The 20,267-nt window shown below is 55.5% G+C and overlaps 1 protein-coding gene across 1 annotated transcript; it reads right to left on the minus strand.

The window, feature by feature from the left end:
* Window positions 1-2,538: 2,538 nt before the first annotated feature.
* LOC136103397 (uncharacterized) lies at window positions 2,539-10,470 on the minus strand. The gene is given in 4 exon segments (XM_065841450.2): window positions 2,539-3,030; window positions 3,599-3,759; window positions 9,934-10,437; window positions 10,440-10,470. Coding segments are annotated over 4 exon segments (1,014 nt in total). The 3' UTR covers window positions 2,539-2,712.
* Window positions 10,471-20,267: the final 9,797 nt, after the last annotated feature.

Below are 20,267 nucleotides of genomic sequence, written 5' to 3' on the forward strand. Positions count from 1 at the left end.
TGGGGCCAAGACTGGCAAAGGGGCAGAGGGACAGAGGCTGGGGAGCCCTGGCTGCAAAAACCCATCAGGTATCCCAGATATCATTCCCACAGGACACCACCACCACTAGAGGACACTCAGGCATCTTCCCAGTGCCCTGAATGTCCTTTGGGGAGGAGAGGACCCTTGTGTCCCTGCTGGGGAGGACTAGGCAGCCACTCTGTGGTGTGCAGGCAGCAGCAGGGTAGGGAGCAGGGCTGGCCACATCCCTCAGTGCACAGAGGATGCCAGGGAAGAGGCAAGAAGGAGATGCAGCTTTAAATGGCATTTGTCAATGTTTACAACATGAGTCATCCAGCTAAGCAGCTATAAATCACTACCCCAATTCCCCAGCACCAATTGTGTCCCCTCCTCTGTCCCCCCAGTACTGGATGAGTGCCTGGCTCCTGCAGAAACAACCTCATAAATAACAGCAAAAAACCCCCAAACCATCTTGCAGCCACGGTGAGCCTGTGTGCGCCAAGCGCAAGACGAACGCCTGCCATTCATCAATTTAATGGTTGTACTCTGGAAATTAAACCTGTCATGGCCCATCAAGGTGAACACTTTAAGTCTGTGACATTCCTTCAGCTCCCCTCCTTCCTGGCATTCTTTTTTGTTACTTTCCTTCTCCTTTTCATCTCTGCCCCTGCCACCCCTGTCCCTCCCATTTCATCCTTACCCCAGTGTGCCCAGCTCCAGTCTGTGGTCCTCTCAATGCTCCCATGCTGCCATAGGACCAGGCTGTATGTCAGGTGGTAGGTGTCTTCAGCCCTGAGCCTCCTTTAGCCGTGGGCTGGCATCTGACAGCATCTCAGTGCCCAGTGCTGTGTGCCTGCTGAGGGAGGCACAGTTCCCCTGGGTCAATGGGTCTCTCCTGCCTGCTGTCCCCTCAGGGCAGTGGTGGGGAACTGGATACTATCCGTTCCTACTTCCCCCTCTCCTCCTCCACTCATTCTGTCTTTTTTCCCCCCTTCCTCGCATTTATTCCTCTCCTGCTCTGCCTTACACCAGCCACCACAGCCTCCTGGCAGCTGGCCCCTACCCTGGCTAATACTTCCTTGCTTGGAGCAAGGGCGACACCCTTCCCAAGACTAGAACTTCCCCCTGGGCAGTGTCAGGGATCTGGACACCTCCTGCATGGGCAACTGGGCCCTGCCATGTGCTGGGATGGTTTGCCTGGGCACTGAGGATGCCACCCACCCAGAGGGAAGCTGCTGAGCTGCCAGAAGCCACTGTAGGTCACTGTTGCCCCACATAGGACCACGGTTTGTCCATTCGTTCCCATGCTCCTCTCTCCCATGACCTTCTTCTGTCCATCCCTCTGTCCCAAGAGCATCACATCTGTCCCCCCAGCCCTACAGCAGCATCAGCTGCTGCCACGTGTTACCCAGCCCTGTGAGGTGCGACAACCCCGCACCGATGCTTACCTGTCCCATCCCTCGCTGACTGGCTGCCAGAAGTCACCCGGGGTTCCCTGGGGGCTACTGCCCCTCAACAGCTCCCACCCCCACAGCAAGTCCCAGGGGCAGGCAGCCCTCCTCAGGCAGGGATAAGAAGAGAGGAGGGGACAGCAGGACCTGGGGCTGTCTGGGAAGGGAGCATCCCAGCCCATCCTACCTGTACTTGGGTGGTGAAGCAAGACTGTCCCCCTCAAGCCTTGTCATTGTGGGGCTGGTCCCTCTGCATGCATGGGCATCTCAGCATCCCCAAAAAGGGGGGCAGAAAGCGTGCAGAAGGCATGGGAGGTCTATAGGGTCTGCCAAGGCCCTTCAGCATCCTGAGGACATGGGCAGCTCAGGGGGTCAGGGCTTGACCCTAGCACTTCTAGGGAGGCAGCAGTGTGTCTGTTGTCATCCTGCTACCAGCAGTTCATTTGAACTCAGACAGAGTTTGCAGGACCCAAAGAGGATCTTGGAATTAGCTCAGAAAGGGGCTGACTGTGGTTTAGATATCACCATGGGAAAAGGGGTCTCACCAGCAAACAGCCTGAGCACCACCCTAAACCCAGGAGGGCTCTGTCCCCACCTTACTTCAGGGTAATGCCACACCAATACATCCAGGCTGATTGCAATGTGGAAAACAGCACCAGCACATTAGCCAATTAATCAGCTCTGCTTTGCAGGGCAGCTTGATTTTGCCCAGCAAAGCGCAGACCCCACCAGAGATGCAGGAACAAGGCAGGGCAGGCTGGTACTCATCCCGGGCAACCTCCTTCCCAGCCTTCCATGCTGCCAATGGGAAGGGCAGCCCGCATCACGCAGGGATGCGCTGCTCCAGGCACTGTCACACCCACAGGGAAGGAGCAGTGCACAGCCGAAGGAAGGTCTCGGGTCCCTCCTGTCCAACTGTGCTGTCAGGCTGCCAGATGTGCAAGTCTGCTGTCCCCTCCTGGCTTCCGAGGGACCCCAGCAGGGCAGTGCTATGGCAGGAGGGGGGCAGAGCCTCCCACTCCCTAAGGAAGAGGAGAAACATCTGGATAACAGCTTTATAGGGTAGGAATGTGGGGACTCCCCCAGATACACACAGAAGAATAATTACAAGTTAAATAGGATTCAACCACATATAAGTTAAAGGGGAGGGGCAGGTGCCCTGCAGCCCTCACTGCTCCGCCTGGGCACAGTCTGTGTCTGCCAGCAAAGAGACCCCGACACTGCAGCTCAGCCCCTCTCCCCAGTCAACTCCAGCCATCTTTCACAACACCGAGTCCATCTTCCTCTCCATGGCACCCATCTCATCCTCCTCCTCTTCTTCGTCTTCCTCACCCCCCGAGCAGGAGGAGTCCAGGCCGTAGCCCAGCTCAGCGGTGCTGCAGTGCAGGAAGCCTGAGCCGGTGCTGCGCCCCTTGAACTCAGGGCTTTCGGAAGCCTGTCCCTGGGGCTCGCTGGGCAGCAGCTTCTCGCAGGCTTTGCTGAGCCCCCGTGGCTTCTCAGCTTCCACCTGAGTCCCCTGCTCCTTGGCTTTGCGGCTCCTCTTCCACTTCATGCGGCGGTTCTGGAACCAGATCTTCACCTGCCAAGGGAGATCCCCCAGGAGAGAGCATGTCCCCCTGCTCCATCCTCTCCCCACTCACCCTCTCACCTTCCCTGCATCAAGGCACCCCCAGAGCCTCTTTTCTGGTGGCAACCCATGGTGCTGGAGGCCTGTGTAAGGGGGCTGAGGGTGTAATGGGGGGAAGAGTACCCAGGGGGACTGTTCCCTTCCCCTTGTTCACCCTCCACAGGATGCCCAAGGACATACATGTGGACCTTAAAAGAGGCATTTCAGCCCCACAAAAAGCCCCCTCCCACAGGGTGGGGTGGGATGGAAAGGATCTGAAATCCAAGTTAGGGGTGCTGGGTTAAAAAATGAGCAGTATTTCTGGGGTGAACTTCACAAGAGAAGAGCCTGGAGCCCATCAAGCATGTCTCTGCAGAAGATGTCCTGGGAAGGGGTGCTGATGGGGGCAGTGGGGCTGATGGCAGCCAAACAAGGAGCATAAGCATTGCCCATGACCTTGAATTCCCACCCCACAGTGCAGCCCCCAAGCTCCTTGGCAAATGGCCAGTGCCATTCTCCACCTGCCCCAGGATCAAGGTACCTGTGTCTCGGTGAGCATCAGCGACGTGGCCACCTCAAAGCGCTTGGGTCTGGACAGGTACTTGTTGAGCTTGAACTGGTTCTCCAGCTCCAGGAGCTGCTGGCTGGTGAAGGCTGTGCGGGGCCGGCGGCACTTCCCCATCAAGCCAGACTGCGAGACGGCTGCAGGGCAGACAGCGAGAGGGGGTCAAAGACAGTGGGGCCAGGGGCTGCCACAGACAACCCCTCAGCAAGCCTGGGATCAGGAGGAAGGTGAGTGTCTCTTCCATCATCTCCTGCCCCAATAATGGTTTTATTGCCTGGCTGATAGGAACCAACGAGATATGTTATCAGGCCTCAGTGCAGAGCTGGGATCAGTCCTGTGACTGAAATTAAACCTCCTTTTTTATTGCCAGGCCACGCAGGTGGCTGCCCAACTGCCAGGGTCTGCGGCGGCAGGGCTGTCCTGAGCCCCACTATCTCCCCGCAGCCCTTGAAGGCAGCGCAGCGCTGAATCAGGAGGCAGCGGGAACAAAGGGACCTTTGAGAGTCTGGTGTGGGGTGGCTGCCGCGCTGTATTTGATCTCTGCTTATCTTCTCTCTGCTGGCTTTATTGTCCCCTTGAGGTTCAGCTTTTACTGCTTCTCCCAGCATGGCAGCAGCAATCAAACCCAGAAGTTTGCAACTGGGAGTAACGCGCCGGAGCAGTACGAGGTGGGCACTAACGGGAAAGGTCCTTGGCGCGTTCCCACTGCCATGTCTTGGGGGGCAAGGTGGAGCATCGCAGCCCCAGTGATGTGCCCTGCTTGGCGAGGGTCACTCTGGCTTGTCTGCTGTGCAGGGCATGGGGCACCATCCACATTATCTCCCTCAGATTTCAGCTTTGGTCCCAACCTGCCCATCTCTTAAGGTGTCCACTGAGCCCTTCACAGACACAGTGGTGACACACGAGGCAGGAATTTATGAAGGGGGCATTAACTGATCATGATCCATGTTTGATCCCAAGTACCTGGATGCTGGGTGGGACAGGTCAAACAGGCAGAGCCCAGGCTGGGCTGGGGCTCTGCAGACTCCTCGTGAAAGTGGGGATGGACATGACCCCTCCTGCACCTGCAGCCCCACAGTGCCAGGAGAGACAGCCCATGGGACCCAGTTTATAGCCACTAGCCAGTTAAACTGGGGACTAAACAGAGACACACTGTGCCAACAGCTCTGACGCACACACAGTTTTTTGCACACAAAACATATTCAAGGCTAAAACCAAAAGAGAGGCTCAAAGGATTGCTGGGACAAACACAAATGTCAGATGAAAGATGGCTCGGCTCTGCAGAGCTTGGCTGCTGCCTGGGCTCTGTATGCTCTGTCTGCACAAACCCTTGGCAGAAATGTGGAAACAAATGGACCTGGGAAGGCTCCCTTCTGCTAAGGAAAGGAGGTGCCATGGGGACCAGCATCTGCAAAGATGTGGCAGCCTAAGCTAAAGCCCCTTGCAGCTCCTCAAGGGTGGAGACCAGGAATGCATCAGAAAGAACTGGAGAGGAAATTCATTCAGTCTGTGTCAGTGGGAACCACAACACAAAGCAGCTCCAGGTAGTGTGGGGCAGCCTGAGGGCTCTGGCACCCAGCAACCCCTCTTTGCTGCCAGGGATGGGAGGCTGCACTGGGACACACAGTGCCTCATTCCCTCCCTGAAGTAAGGGCTGCACTGCACAGGCTGGCTCTACTAGCTCAGGGCAGGGTCCCTCTGAGCAGGTCTTTTTGGGCATGGTCTGTAGAGGATGCTTCGGGGAAAGAGAAGGGAAGAGGGTGTGTCTGCATCCCAGCATCCAATAATCCAGGGCCTCTGTGCTTTTTGGAGCTGAAGGCTATTTTGCCAAGGGTCAAAAAAAAATATGCTCCAGCCAAAATTATCCAACCAAAGCAGAGAGAGCAGGGCACTGCATCCTGAATCTAGGGAGCACAGAAATACTTCAGACCACCCCGAAAGGCTCCTCTGTGCTTCCTCCTGCAAGGCCAGATGTGGTGAGACTAAAAACAGATGTGGGAAGAGTGAAGGCACGGAAGTGAGTGGAGTTCAGCCTGTCCAGATTTAAAGGAGCCTGGAAGGCAACACCCCCCAAGGGACTCACTCATCCCCAGGTAAGATGCTGAGGACAGATCAGTCTAACAGGAAAAAAGAAGAAAAAAAGTTTGCTCAAAAGCCAAATAAATCCAGATGGGATATATCCCAAATAACCGCCAATGCAGGGGACCAATTGCTGGAGTACGATCGCTCTTCCAGTCCCAGGTTCTCCATCTCAGTGTCCCAATTCTGGCTCAGTGCAGTGGTGCCCATTATAAACATTGTACAGACCCTGAATTCCCTGGAAATCCACCCTGCCTTCAGTCTCCTCTGGGGTGTTGTCATACAGTTTAAGCCACCATCAGTCCAAAGCCCAGCCTACACAGTTATGGCTGGTCACCTGAACTGTGACCTCCTGTGACAATGCACCCTTCAGCAACTACTATTATCTGTCACCACCACTCCCCACTGTGACTTGTTCAACATTTTGCCTTCAGATGAGATGGGGCAAGCCCAAACTGGCACATCCCTAAGGTCCACCCAGCCTTCAGCCACCTGCAGCAGCAGCTCAGCATGGACCTGAACCACCACCATCTCTGGCCTCAGACTTGCTGTCAGGTTCCCTGAATGGCCCTCACTCCTTTGCATGGGGAGAGCATGGAGGGAAGAGGATCTGCCATTTCTCACTGGGGAAGAAGTAAAGGGAGGAGGAAGAAGTGGAGCCTGAGGGTATGAGGTAGGTTCCAGTTTCCCATACAAAGAGGAAATGATGCCTTGTGGCTGCTGGTAGCTCCAGCCTGTCCCATCAGTGTGCTTGGTAGAGTCCTGTCCTCCCCTGCCCTGCAGCAGGCTGTCGCATGGACATGGACAACATCCTCCCAAGGGATGCACAGGGAGCATCCCTCAGGGCTCACCTCCCCCTGTCCCTGCCAGCTGAGCTACGAACCCCTCTCCATCACAACCACCACCTCACAGAAAGAATAACCCTTTAGGAAGGCTTCTCCCTTATCCAGCTCCTTCCAGAAAACCAGCAACTGCCTCAGCATCACACCTTTGCTTGACAAAGGATTTTTTATCTGCCAAGCCGTCTTCTCCAGCGCTACATCCAGGATCAGAGCTCATCTCAATATTCTTCCAGCCTGGCAGGGCTTGGACCCTCTGATGGGCACCCAGCATTTGGCTGCAATATCAGTAAATAAATTGCTAAGCCTGGAGCTGGGAATGCCCTCTGAGTCTGAGCCCAGGAGGTCTACAAGGCAGCTGCCTCCTGGATAATTAGATAAAGCTTATAAAGAATTGCTGGTTTATTTGATACAGCTCCATCTACTTGATAACAAGGGTAATCCTAGGTTGATATTAACCCACTTGGTTTTAATTTGGTTTGTTTAGCTACAGTTCACTTAACTTTGTGGGCTGGCAGATAAAGGAGAGGAAATTAGCACCCTGTCTGCTTTGGAGATGTCAGGGCTGGGAGAGGAAGAGGTGGTCTCATTGTCATTGGCGCCATCACCAGAGACTGCTGGCCTGCAGGCAGCCTTGCCATTGTCTATGGGGCAGCATGTGTAAGGGCACCTTCTACCTCTCCTAACCCCTTGCTTGCTCCACCACTGCCCCCCAACTGCTGTTTGCCAGCTGTTTTCCAGCCCATGCTTCCTGCTGATGCTAGAGTACGGTGCACCCAGTGAGCCTTGGAAGGCATTGTTTTTAGAGGCACCTTGACATGACTTGTCCTGTCTGGTCTCCTAGCCAACCACAGCCCATCAGTCAGCTCTCCACCACTGCGGGCAAGGTCTGGCCCAAGCTCCAAGCCATCAAGGTGGTGAGTGATGCAGAGAAATAGAGTCCCAGGAAAGCCATCTGGGCACCACGTCCCCAGCAAGGAATCCTTTGCTTGTCCTGAAAGCCTGCAGCTGTATGTGATTGGTCTCTGCTCCTACAACTCTTCTCTGTGCAGGTCTCCACTCTTGACTCTCACCACCATGCTGCATTTCCATACTGCTAGCCAGGGAAAATAAATCACAGCTCCCAGAAATACTGATAGACACGGCATTCCGGTACCAAATCCTCCCCCTGTGCAGTTCAGGAGGTGCGCAGAGCCACAGGCGAGGGACCCAGGCTGGGAGCAGCAGAGCCCAGGCAGGCAGCATTCCTGCCTGCTCCTGCACTCAGGCCTGTCCTCTCACTCTGCATTGCAGCAGACGGGCACTGGCTGTGGCTCCACAGAGGCAGCTAGGGAGGAAGGCACAACACTCACTTCCACTGCAGCAGGAACACTTCCCCAGGCAACCCCAGCACCTGAGACCATAGCAGGTTTAAAAATCTTCAGCTTTGGAAGCTTTTGCCACATCCTTGTTATAACGCCACTTATCTTTTTTTTTTTTTTTTTTTTTTTTTTTTTGTATCTATGCTGCTTTGAGTTCTCCAGGGCCCAGTGCACCAATACTTGGGTCAGAAACTGATTTTCATCTCCTGAGCTATCCCAGGAGCCCAGCTCAGTTTTTCCCACCTGACCCATTGACATGCCATTCCTGTGCATCCTAGCACAGCCCAAAAGCTCCCTCCACAAGCTGTTCTCATGCCCATGATTTGAGATTTGTCTCCTTCCAACATGGTTTTGGATACAAATAGCTCTGGAACTGATCCTGCACTTGAGAGAGATGTGTCTGTTGATACACAAATATTTCTACATTACCCCAGCCAGAAGCTGAGCTCAGGGCATGGGAACAGGTACAGAGGTGTGATCCCACTCTGGTAAAATGCACACCTGCATGAAGCTAACTGGAGGCTGAGATACATTAACAGACCCAGACCCCATAAGGACAACGTGGGCTCTGCAGAGGAGCAGGAAGGTGTTTCACCAGCAGCAAATAGATATTTTTTTCCCCATTCTTAATGGCATGCTGGAAGAGTGTGCACAGCCCATAGCACAAGAGGTTTATTCTACACCCTTAGGTGCCACAACCAAGCTGCATTTATCTTACAGTCCACAGAGGGACAGGGCAAGGGAGAACAGCCTAGGGTGGGGAAATGCCTCTTTGCCTTCAACCTGCACAGATGTAATTTGAGGAAGGAGCAATGAACGGGATGTTTCATGTTGATTCTCCATTTTATATTATTCAGCCAGCCAGTTTATTAATTGACTTTTTTTTTTTTTTATGTGCTCTGTCGTTATTAAAATACTAAACTCAGCTAATAAATCTATATACTCTGCCGGGTGTTCATTAACAAACCACCCTCGGTTTACTGCCCACCACCCCCATCTTGGTGGTTACCAGATCTCAAATCACCCCTAGCACAAGGCAGAGTTCGGGTCACACTGCCGCGGGTGCCAGTGACAGTCCCGGATAGGACAAAAGCCAGAAGTCGGCCCTTGTGCCGCCCGCGCCCTGCAAGACCCTTCCCACTGCCCATCATTGCAGTGCAGGACCCGGTGCCTGCCCGCATCCTTGGCCGTGCCCGCCGTGCAAGAAGCTGTGCACAGAGCCGGCACCCTCCGTGCATGCCCGGAAAGACCGGGGTTGGGCTGAAGCCGAGCACGCTGCCGGGTTCCTGCGGCTCCCGCCGGCACCGGGCTCACCAGCCGGCTCCAGAGCGATCCTCGCCCCTCAGAGGCCAAACGTGGCGGCGGGCAGGGACCCGGAGGTCCGGCCCCGGCCAAGTACCCTTCCCTGCCCCACCGGCAGCTCCACAGCGAGTGACCCGGGCAGGTTCGTTCCTAACCGCACCGGGCCGATTTTTTTCGTTTTCTGGTGTCGGTTGAGGCCGCCGATTCTTTACTTTCGTTACCTTTCCACCGCGGCAGAGCCCAACAAGCCCGCCCCGGCAGTGCGAGGCCAGAAACTGGGGCCGGCGCGGCTGGAGCCGCCCGGAAGCGGCTCTGCTCTGCCGGCACCGGGCCGGGCAACACCCCTCGGGGCCGCCCCACAGCACCGGGGCTCTGTAGGGTGAGACTTGGCCATACAGCTCAGGTTCCCGGGGCCCAGCAGCCCTCGGAGGTCTCCGGAGCGAGGATCTTGCCCTTCACTCCCCGTGGGACCCCCAAACCCGCCCTGGCTGGGGAGCGGGTCTGAGCGCAGCAAGAGACCTCCACTGTGGTCAAGCCCGAGGGTTTCGCCACTCTCGACGGGCTCTCGACCGCAACCGTCGGGGAGCCCCGAAGCGGTGGCCTCGGAGAGCCTCACCCTTCCGTATCCGAGGGGACCAGCCTCCCGATGTGCTGGCAAGGATCCCCGGGGGCTGGAAGGGGCGAGAGCCGCGTGCCGCCCGACGACAGGGTCGCTACTTGGGTCACTTACCGTGGAAGTCGGAAAGCCTGGGCACAAGCATCCCGGCTCGGATCCAATGCTCCAGCGGGAAGGAGCCGGCCACAGCCGCCTTCAGGTGCTCCGCGCCGGGCGGCGGCAGGTGGGGAATGCCGGTGTAGGCGAAAGCGGGGTGCTGGCTCCCGGGGGCAGGGAGTGGGTACACAGCAGGAGGGTAGAGGGCCGGCAGGGCGCCGAGCCCGGGGCCGGGGAGGTGCAGCAAGCCGGGCTTGGGGACGAAGCCGCCCGGGGCGAGAGACGCAGTGGCCGGGGGTGCCCGCGGCGAGGGAGTGTCGGAGCGGCCGGCGGGGCCGGGGCTCGCGGCGGGGCTCCCGGGGCTCAGCCCCGGCGGGGTTGCGCTTCGCGCCGGCTCCTCAGCCAGGAGCGCCTCGATGCGGAAGTTTTGAGACTTCTCCATGGGTTTGTGCGTGTCCCAGCTCCGTGCGGAGCCGCCGGGCCGCCTGGCACTTCGCCGCTCCACTGCCAGGGCACAGCCCGGCCCGGCAGCCCCGGGCCGACACCGGCGGGCATCCACCCGCGGGGCCCCGCCGCTCCGCGCGGCTGCCCTCGGGGGCAGCCCTTCTTTCCGCTCCTCCTCCCGGGCACTCGCTCGCCCGCTGCCAACGGGGGGGTTTTAACCCCCCCTCCACCTGCCCCAGCTCTCCATTGGCTCCGCGCCGGCCCCCCGCCCCGCCTGCCTCCCTGCGGGCCCAGGCCAGACTCCCCACCGGTCTCCCTCCTCTGGCTTCCTCATCCCTCAGCCACAGCAAGGACACTCTGGGGCCTCACCCGGACTGCTCTGTCCTTTCCCCAGCCTCACAACCCAGACAAGCACCGGTCCACACCCAGGGAGTCCCACCAGCCTGCAAGACCCACTGCCCAGGAGACTGAGCCCATCGTCCTAATCCAGAGCCGGTCTTGCTTTTCTTAGAGCCCCTCTGTGGAGAAGCAGGTCTGTGGTTGCAGCAGCTGGAGATCCGGAGAGACTAGAAAGACTTCAGCACACATGTAGACAAAGCCCTGTGGGCTCCAGTGCCGCTCTGGCTCTGCAGAGCCCACAGGCACCCGAGTGGCAGAGTGCCTGGCTGAGAGGTGAGCTCACAGGAGGTGAGCTCACTCACTGACAAGCTCTTCTGCACCCAGCGCACTGGGATCACCAGCAATGCCCAGCTGTGTTGTTTCCCATTGCACCACTCTGCACCAGGTTGATCAGTGGAAGGGAGCTAGACACACACAGAGGCCACCACACTCCATCACTCATGTCTGTCCAAGATGCCAACAGAGCAGGTACTTACAGGAAGATTGTTATTCATTTACCTGGCCTTATCTTTCCCACACAAAACAAGTCTTGGAGAGTGCCACCAGGGAAGGGCAGAGCAGGAAGCCTTGGCTGGTCTGGGAGATGCAAGTGAGCAGGAGCAGAGCTGGTCCAGACCCTCTGGCACTGACCTTCAGAGAGACGCAGGGTGTGTGTGAGTGCATCTGTGGTCTCTAGCATCAAGGGTCTGTGTCTGTCTGTCTTTGGGTCCCACCTTTTTGTGTCAAGCTGACACAGCAAGACAAGCTTCTGCTTGTTTGTGTCCGATTATGTGTCCTGCTCCTTGGAAGGCGAGACAAACACTATTGCCCTGCCTAAATGTTATAATGGCTAAAGGGTGCTCCCATCCCTGTATTTCTTACCCCTGCAGCATTTCCAGCACTGCTTTATTCCCTGAAAAAGAGATGTGTCCAGCCCCTGTATCCTGTGTCCCACAGAGGCTGCAAGCAGATGCCCAGGGAGCAGAAAGGCAGGGGCATATGGGGCCTTCCACAGCCTCCTGTGCTTTCCCTGCTCAGTGATCCCAGGGGCTTCTCCTCCCTGTTCCCATTCAGATTGGTCTGGAGCCAGCTGAGCTCCCAGCACACACTACATCCCACTGCAGGGAGCTCCAAATGTCCCACGCGTGGGACAATTTCCTTCTTCCATTGCCCGAGCCCTGCAACCATGAGCTTCACTGAGTGGCCCCAAATCCTTGTGTGAGAATAGGTACACAATAGACCTTTTCTAGCTGCCTTCCTGGGAGGTACAGGAGTGGGAATCCACCTCATGGACAGCCCAGAGCTGGATTTGCTCAGATGGGGATTTGGGGTGCATGTTACCACATCGTAACCTGCCTTAATTGGACAGAGGGTACTGAAGGTGGAACAGTGTCCCTTTCCACCCCTAGCACCCCCGTGCCAGCTGCTGTATCCTCTCTCAACAATCACAAAAGTACCACAAGTCCTTTCCCCCGCTGCCCATGTGAGCAATCAGCCCTGCTAAGCAGCAGGCATGGGCAGGACAAGATTTGGTGAAGAATGGAGCAGCCTGGCTCCCAAGCACTGGGAAAAACTGCAACAAGTATCCAGGGAACAGAGGGCACAGCAGAGGAAGAACAACTCTTCCACTGCTGGTCAACAGCCTGCAATAGTGACAGTGCAAGGTAGGAGCCACCTTATCTGAGTCCCCAGGACTGGCTCCAAGGACTGCAATGGCTTGTTGGCTTTGCACAGGCAACATGCCTTGAGACCCAGGGCAGGGATTTGAGCTGCTGCACTGGAGTACAACAGAGATATCACCACCATAGTGACCGCTGTGGGGTGGCAGACAGGCAGATAGCCAGCCCAGGAGAGCCTGGGTAACCCCTGCCAAACTTGAGACCATCTGTGATTGTGCCCACTGTAGCTGAGTGAGGCTTGTCTGGGGGTCTGGGTCACAGACTTACTGTCCTCATGGAGGTCCCCTGCACTACCCAAGGAGGGTCTCCAAATACAAGCAGCTCCTCCAAGGATCAGCAGCCCAGGCTGATGGCCCAATTTACTGATCCCAGGGTGACGCAAGTACAGACAACCGAACTGCAGCCTTTGAATTACACAAGCAAGCAATCTTTGTGGGCAACAACCATAAACCCTGGGTGGAAACATCCCAATAAAGAAATCTGGGAAAATCATGGAAGGAGTTCTCTCCTCCAGGTGAGTCAAACCCAGACACTGGGACCCTGCAAGAGGGTTGTCCAGGGCTGGAGCAGCCAGTGTGCAGCCCACCCATGCAGGGCAGAGAGCTGGAGCCCAGGGCTGTGTATAGTAGAGCTGCGCTGGGCGGTGACTGACAGAAGGGGTGGGATGCAGGCAGTGATAGATGCCAGGGTGCTGATGAGTTCACAGTCTTCAGGGTCATTAATCAGATCAGAGCTGGATTAAGGTGTCCAAGGTCTGATTAGCTTCATTTCCCGCCTCAGGAAGGAGTAAACTCTCATCCTCATCCATCAGATCCTCTGGTGACAGTTCACCTGGCTGCTAACTAGATCTGAGGACTGTAATAAGTGAACATGGCTGTGGCCTGGCCTCTTACATCTGTCCAGCATCCTTTCTCCACAGGAGAGTCTCCACAGAGGATCTAAGAAAAGCCCAAACATCAGTCACAGGTAGCAGACCCCAGGATATCAGCCAGAGAGACAGACTGGTCCCACAGCCTGTGGGGTGCAGATGTTATGGGCAGAACCTGGCCCCAGGAAAACACCCCAGTTCAGGAGGAGGTGGAGGTTAAGGGAAATGTACCCAGCCAGCACCACATTGCTCCCAGTCTCTCCCCAGCTCACCCTGTGCTGTTACTCCAAAGCCTCCTCTGCTCACCCAGTGGTAGCAGGTCCTGCCATGGAAGATCTTAGGCACGTCCAGGACAAATCTCCTAAGGCCCATACAGAGCTAGACGGACCAGCTCAAAGCCCTAAACAGGCCAGGGTGCTTCTCCCATCTCCACATCCCTTGCTGGCTCAAGCCCACCGCATCAACCTTTCCATTTGTTCCCTTGACTGTTGCACATCACGTTGACTGTGCCCTAAAAGTGCCTACACACTTAACCACTTAGTCTAGTTCTGTCTAGCAAGTGCAGACCAGAGAGAGGTCCATGTTGTCCACACAGCAGCATGGTTCCTCAGCTCCCTCATCTCTCCCTGGGAGTGCCCTGGCCACAACGACCCTCTCTGGACAATGGGCAGCATCAGCAACATTCATGCATCCCAGGGCTTCCTGGGACTCTTTCATTCACACAGGCATTTCTGGGGAATTTTCTAGATGTGCCTCAGCTTGATGTTCAGAACCCAGTCCTTCTTCAGCCACCTGAAAGCAGCCTTCACAGCAGCATCTATGTGGGTGTACTTAAAACTCTGCTGAGCCTTTTATTGCTGACATGAAGGTGCCCAGGTAGACAGCTGGAGCTCTCTTTGCTGTGTCCATAGCCTCAAATGCATTGTCTCCATGCAACTTCCATCCATACAAGGCCAAGCAGCAGGAGTAAAATGAGAAGGGCAAACACCCACATGGCCACTAAAGACACCCAGTTTTGATGCACACATTTTCAGCATCTGTAGAGACCCACAACACCACCTATGGCAGTTCATATACTTCCTCAAGCTGTTGCCAGCAGTGCCTGAGCTCTCAGAAATGAGCCATGAGGGTCACGGGTAGTATTTGGGAGCACAGTTCAGTTTTACAGCCCCACCACTTCCTCAGTGTCACCTTGGGAAGCAACAGAATGTCCCTCAGCAAACCCAACTGCCCCAAGATCAAAGTGAATAGTGCCGAGGAAAATCCATACTCTGATAAAAAATTACCAACTGGGACCAGACTCTCATTTTCCCAGGATCAAGTCTTTATCCCAGACATCAGATGAAGACATGACCTATGCTGGAGCTGTGTCTTGATTTCTACAGAACCTGTCATTTCATCTGTCCCTAGAGGCACAATTTAGCACCAGCTCCTTCTGGTGGGTTTGGGTCAACTCCTGCCTTCAGTCAATAGAAATTGCCTTTAAGATAGGGACCGGTACAGGAACTGGTGCACTTATCCCACCCCAGAGAGGTGGTAGGCATCCTGATTTCTGCTCAGGCTATAGCTTTTAAGCCTTGAAAGAGCTCCCTGTTCCCAGGATGTACCCTCTTGCTAAGCATTAACTGCTCCCCGGGTCACAGCCTCCAGAGCTTTCCATCTCTAGAAATTACTTCCCTGTAAAAGACCTACAGTGCAACAGCCTTGTTTAAAGCGTCTCTCAGGAAGCAGTGGATCTTGCTGCCCTGGCCCTGGGGCCTCAGGTCATCTTGCAGCACCCTGAAGTTTCAAGCCAGCTAGTGGTAAAATCCAGCCCAGCAGCATCACCAGTGCTGGAGACACAGGCTGTAAAGCTGCTCACAGGTGTTTTCCCAGCCGTTTCCCCATAAGAGGAGCTCTAAAAGTGTTCCACTCTCATCCATGCTCTGCAGCCTCCAGCCCAGAGGAGGCTGAGCCCCTGGTGAGAAGCACTCAGTGTAAGTGCCTCCAGTTTGGAGTGTCCCAGCTTTTGTGGGAGCCCTGACTACTGCCTGCAGTGGGATGCTGCCCTTCTCCTGCCCCTTACAGCAGGGCCACCCATTATCTCTGGGATCTGGGAAGCCACAGGAGGTGGGTGGGGAAAGTAAATAAACTGCCAGCCCCGCAGTGATTTGTGACTAAATGAACAGTTGAAGTCACCTGTGAGTGGGCCCAGGGCCCGTTAACCAACCAGATAATGGGTATTAATCAGCCCTACAGCAGTGAGAGTTGAGCCCAGCCTGTATCAGACTTGGTACAGCAAGTCCTGAGGTCCCAAGCTGTTTGGTGGCTGTCCCCTCTGCAGAAACACAGGCAAAGACATCCACACCACTATTGTGGGAGCACAGCCCCACTGAAGTATTTAAAGTGCTCCTCGTCTGTCTTTATGAGTCTTCTCCTGCTCTGGTGAGGGCAGGAGACAAGTGCCAGGTAAGTCACTGAAGCCACATCTTCCCCTGCTCCCAGGAGTGCTGTGCTGGGTCATTGCCATGCCCTGTCTCTGTTCCTCCCATGTGGGTCTGCCTGCTTCTGCTCACTTCAGGGACTTCCAAGCCAACCACAGGTTCCAGACAGCTTTTCCATCTTGGCACATCAACTGCTCACTCCCACTCAGCCCTGGAAAGCAGATAATTCTGTGCCTTTATCCCCTTGGCCTCTGCACAGGTTTGGTGGGGTACATAGCTTCCCCTTGCCCACCTTACCCAGCCTTCACAGCCCCCTCCACAGTGCCAGCCTCAGATACCTGCCCCAAGTGAAGGGATTAACAGGCAAAGTAAACATGGCTCAGTCGCTCCTAGACAGGCCTCCTGCAGGGATTTCTGAGCAGCAGTTTATTTAGCCAAGCAATTCCTCAAATAAGCAGCCCCTACTCTGATGGGACATGGCAAAGCTTAGGAAAAAAACAGTTAACGTCTCCCATCCTGGAGCAGGGGGATGGCAAACCAGCACAGCAAGTCTTGTGGGGCAGGGATAGTACCTGCCACCAGCAGAAACAGGCAGGTCAGCTCCAAAGTGTCACACATGATCCCAGCAAACAGTCACAGCAAAGGGCTGGGACACCAGCATCCTGTGGAATCAGGCCATACAGCTGCAGGGGACAGACAGGGCATGCCCTAGGGCTCTCCTCCATCAGCTGGTGGCTTCATGGGATGCACTGATGCATGACAGAGGTGCTCGGGCTTAGGGAAAGCTTGCTTGTCCTGTTTAAACACACATCTTGGAGAACTAGGGACACACAACCAGCTCAGATCCATTTCTTGCAAGGACCCAAGGTCTGACCACTACATTTCTAGTCCCATCAACCCTTTACCCCTTTCCATTCAGATTCTAAACACTATGAGCCCACAGCACTCACCCAGAGATCTCCTCCATCCTACTACCCCCAAAATGAGCTCTGGCAGCCCCTGAGCTCAGCCTCAATATCTGTCTTCAACCCAGTCCTTGGCTCTTGGGGGGACAGGATAAACAGCCAGCCTCCCCCACAGTCCAGCATCACCCAGGAGAGCCAGGAAGTGACTGAAAACACATCATCTCCCCTGGTTCTTCTCCATGCCCTGGCTCCTACAGCCTTTGCCCAGCATATTGTGTCCAGTGCCACCTCTCCTTGGCACATCCAGGCTCTCACCTCCTCAACACCCCTATCACTGGGCGCACCAGGGGGTCCCCCAATTCCACTTTTTCCTGTTATCTCCAGGATCTTCTGGTTTTTCTTCTCTTGGTCTTGTCCCAAAGCCAGAGCTGCTCCCTGGGAGGGAAGGGAGCCTGGGCTGGGCTCTGTGGGGGGAAGGAGAGGGCGGTGCAGGGATGGGTGCAGAGCAACTCCCCCAACACAGTCTCACCTCTTCCCTGTTAATGGCCTTTCCATAGAGTCAGCTTCTAACCTGCTCCTAGGGTGACTGGATAAATCAGCTGCTCCTCGTAGGACCTTGGGCTTTAATTAATGTCAGCTCATTAACGAGATAACAGCCATTTATTACCTTGTCTCTCTGGCTGCTGATTAACCCTTTCCCAAGGTGGGGGTAGGGGGTGGTGATGCCGTGGGATAGGAATGGTGGGAGCAGGTGACATCTCAATAAAGGGAGGGCCAGGCAAGCAGGACTGCAGAAGGGTCTGAGGGAGGGACAGAACAGGGGAAGGATCAGGGTACTTGGATTTTCTTCCTAGTTGCATGGTAAGGGCTTGGTGGATTAAAGCCTTGCTGAGACTCCTGGACTCCCCCCAGGTTCTCATCATGGCCTTCAGCACATTCCTGTGCCTCAATGTCCCTACCCTAGCCCATGGGGAAGAGCGTGGCTGACACCTAGAGCTCAGCACAAAACCTCTGCACAACCCTGTTCCTCACCCCCCCTTTTTGAGGAGCTGCCACACAGTCCCACAGCTTGTGGGAAGCCACCAGTATGTCCTTGCCCTCAGGGGCAAAAGCAGTCTCAGCTCCATCTCCCAGGACACTGCCCATGCCACAAAGCAGTGGGGCAGAAGGAACCACCCCAGCACAAGAGGGAGCCTTTGACTTGCCCTTGACCTGGGTACAGAGGGCAGGAGCGAGGAGGCTGGGGTGGGCATGGTGCTCCCACCCAGCAGTCCAACACCAGACTGTGGGGGCTCATGCTCTCCACACATCAATCACACTGCTCGGTGGCTCCCTATTAGTGAGAGCAGTGGCTGGTTAATCAGGCTGAGGGCTTTAGCTCGTTAAGCTGACACCTCCGTTGCGAGAGTGAGACATGGGGGCATGCAAGGTGCCACTTATTTATTTTCTTCTTTCCCAGGGAATATATTAAACAAATTAAATTCCTGGAGTGTTGGGTCAGCACAGCTGGCTCTGCGCCTGTCCCAGCTCCACCCAGCCCAGCCGCGGGGGGGAGACGCTGGACCCAGCCTGCAGCAAGCCCCTGGCCCTCCCCGGCTCTCCTCAGCCCCTTGCAGTAAGACACAGCCCCCCTATTTCCCCCATTTCCCAATCTGGGCTGGGCTGCAACCTCAGCTGCTGGGGGGTGCTGAGCTTGGGGGTGGTGAGGAGGACAGGAGAAATTGCGGGAAATGCAGATTTGATACAGAAAGACTTCTGGGAATCTGCCTGCTGTCCCTGAATGTGCTCCCTTGGGCCTGCAGGGAAGGGAGCTGTGGGGCAGCCTCAGGTGCTTTCAGGGCAGTTTGTAATGTCCCCTGCTCCAGGGAGAGCCAGGGGCTGGTTTCAGCCATAGCATCAAGTCTTTTCCTTTGCATTTTGGTATTGGGGATGTCTGGGCTAGGGGCAGGCTGACACTTCAAGACCCCTCTGCAAGCAGGAGTGCTAGATGGGAGTGGACTTATTCTCTGTAAGAATTGAGCCTTCATCACAGGACCCAAGGAGCTGGAGATTTAGAAAAGAAACCACCACATCCCAATAACAGATTTTACTCTGCGAACAGATATTTACTCTGCCATTGGGCTCAAATCGTACAGACCCGTGAGAACAAGGGTCTTTGATGAAGGATTCCCCTGCACTGGACCTGCTTCAATAACATTCACCCCTTCAAAACCAAGCGCTGTCCCTGCTCAAACCCCTGAGGGTGGGATGACATTTCCTCACTGCCGGGCTGCTCTGTTCTGCACTGGCTGCATTTCAGCCCTGCTCCTGGTCTGGTTAGGTGACAGATTAGTCATTAGTCCCTGGAGCTGTTTATTTATTGACCATTTGTGCCATCATCACCTTTTCCCTCCCCATCTGCAAAGTCAGTGGCAGCCTGTTCCCCTGTCCCACCTCATTCCATCTTGTCATCCCCATCGCCTCACAGAACCTGGTCTCTTCCACCCAGCCTCAGTCCTTCAAGTGCCTCTTCATTTCAGGAACAGACCCACCTTTTGCTGGTGGAAGGGTGACTCCCTGGAGGTTAGTGAAGAATTAGAAATAATTTAATTTACCTCCCTGTTTGGGTGCTCTGATGAACTGAAAGGCCCCTTGTCAGGCAGCGAATCCATCTTCCTCCAGCTTTACATCAAATTTCATTCACTAATTAGAAACTCCTGCCCCAGAGCTTGCTGCCCCCACCCTGGCCACCCCTTCTCCACACCAGCACCATTATGAAAATAAATCGTTCCATTAGCTGCATTGTTGTGGCTGTGGGGCCCACCACTGCAGTTATTAGAGCAGGAAGAAGGGCGTTGGATTAAGACGAATGATTTATTAAGGAAAAGGACCTGATTAGATTCTTACTTGTCCCCTGAGCACGGGTACATACTTGCACACCCCTGTCCTGCTGCCAGGGCACCCCCAAGCCACTCACTGAAGGTCAACGCTGGACGGCTGTGGGCTTTCTCCTGGGGCTGTATCCTTCTGACTGCTCCGTCGGCGCAGAGAACCCCCCGTCTTGTACCAGGACCATGTACAAGGTAACAGATGATACTGCTACCAGACCAACCTGCACGGTCTCTGCTTGCCACTGCCTGACTTATGTCATGTGGAAAGTTGGGGACCACCAGGGTCACCTCACCTCCTCCCACCCTGCAGCAGGGAGGGGATACGGGAAGGGAAAGGTAGGCTTTGGGATGTGTGCTGGCTCCGTACCCCATGCTGTGGGAGAGGGTGACGGAGGGTGCCCCTCCAGAGTGAGGGCTGGCAGAGCTCATCCTGGGTGGCAGGAGAGAGTGTCAGCCTCCTCTGTGGGTCTGGGATGCTCTCTGCACCCGGGAGATGCAGGGTAGGCATGGGAGCAGAGGTTGGCACTGCTCCAGGATGCCTGTGTACTGTAGTCCTCACAGTCCCCATGCTGTCACCATGGGCCATGTGCATGTCCCCCTGCCTGTCCCCAGAGGCAAGAGATCTGGGACACAGGGACATCTGGGTGCTTCAGACACTGCCTAGGATATAAAATATGTGGGCTGGAAAGTGAATAATTTGGGGAATTGGGTGGTTATGCTGAGAGCCGGCAGGTGTCCAAGCCTGACCGGTGAGGTGGTGGGCATCTGCATGTCCAGGGTATAAA

This window comes from Patagioenas fasciata, chromosome 7 (assembly GCF_037038585.1).
Source record: "Patagioenas fasciata isolate bPatFas1 chromosome 7, bPatFas1.hap1, whole genome shotgun sequence".
NCBI lineage: Eukaryota > Metazoa > Chordata > Aves > Columbiformes > Columbidae > Patagioenas > Patagioenas fasciata.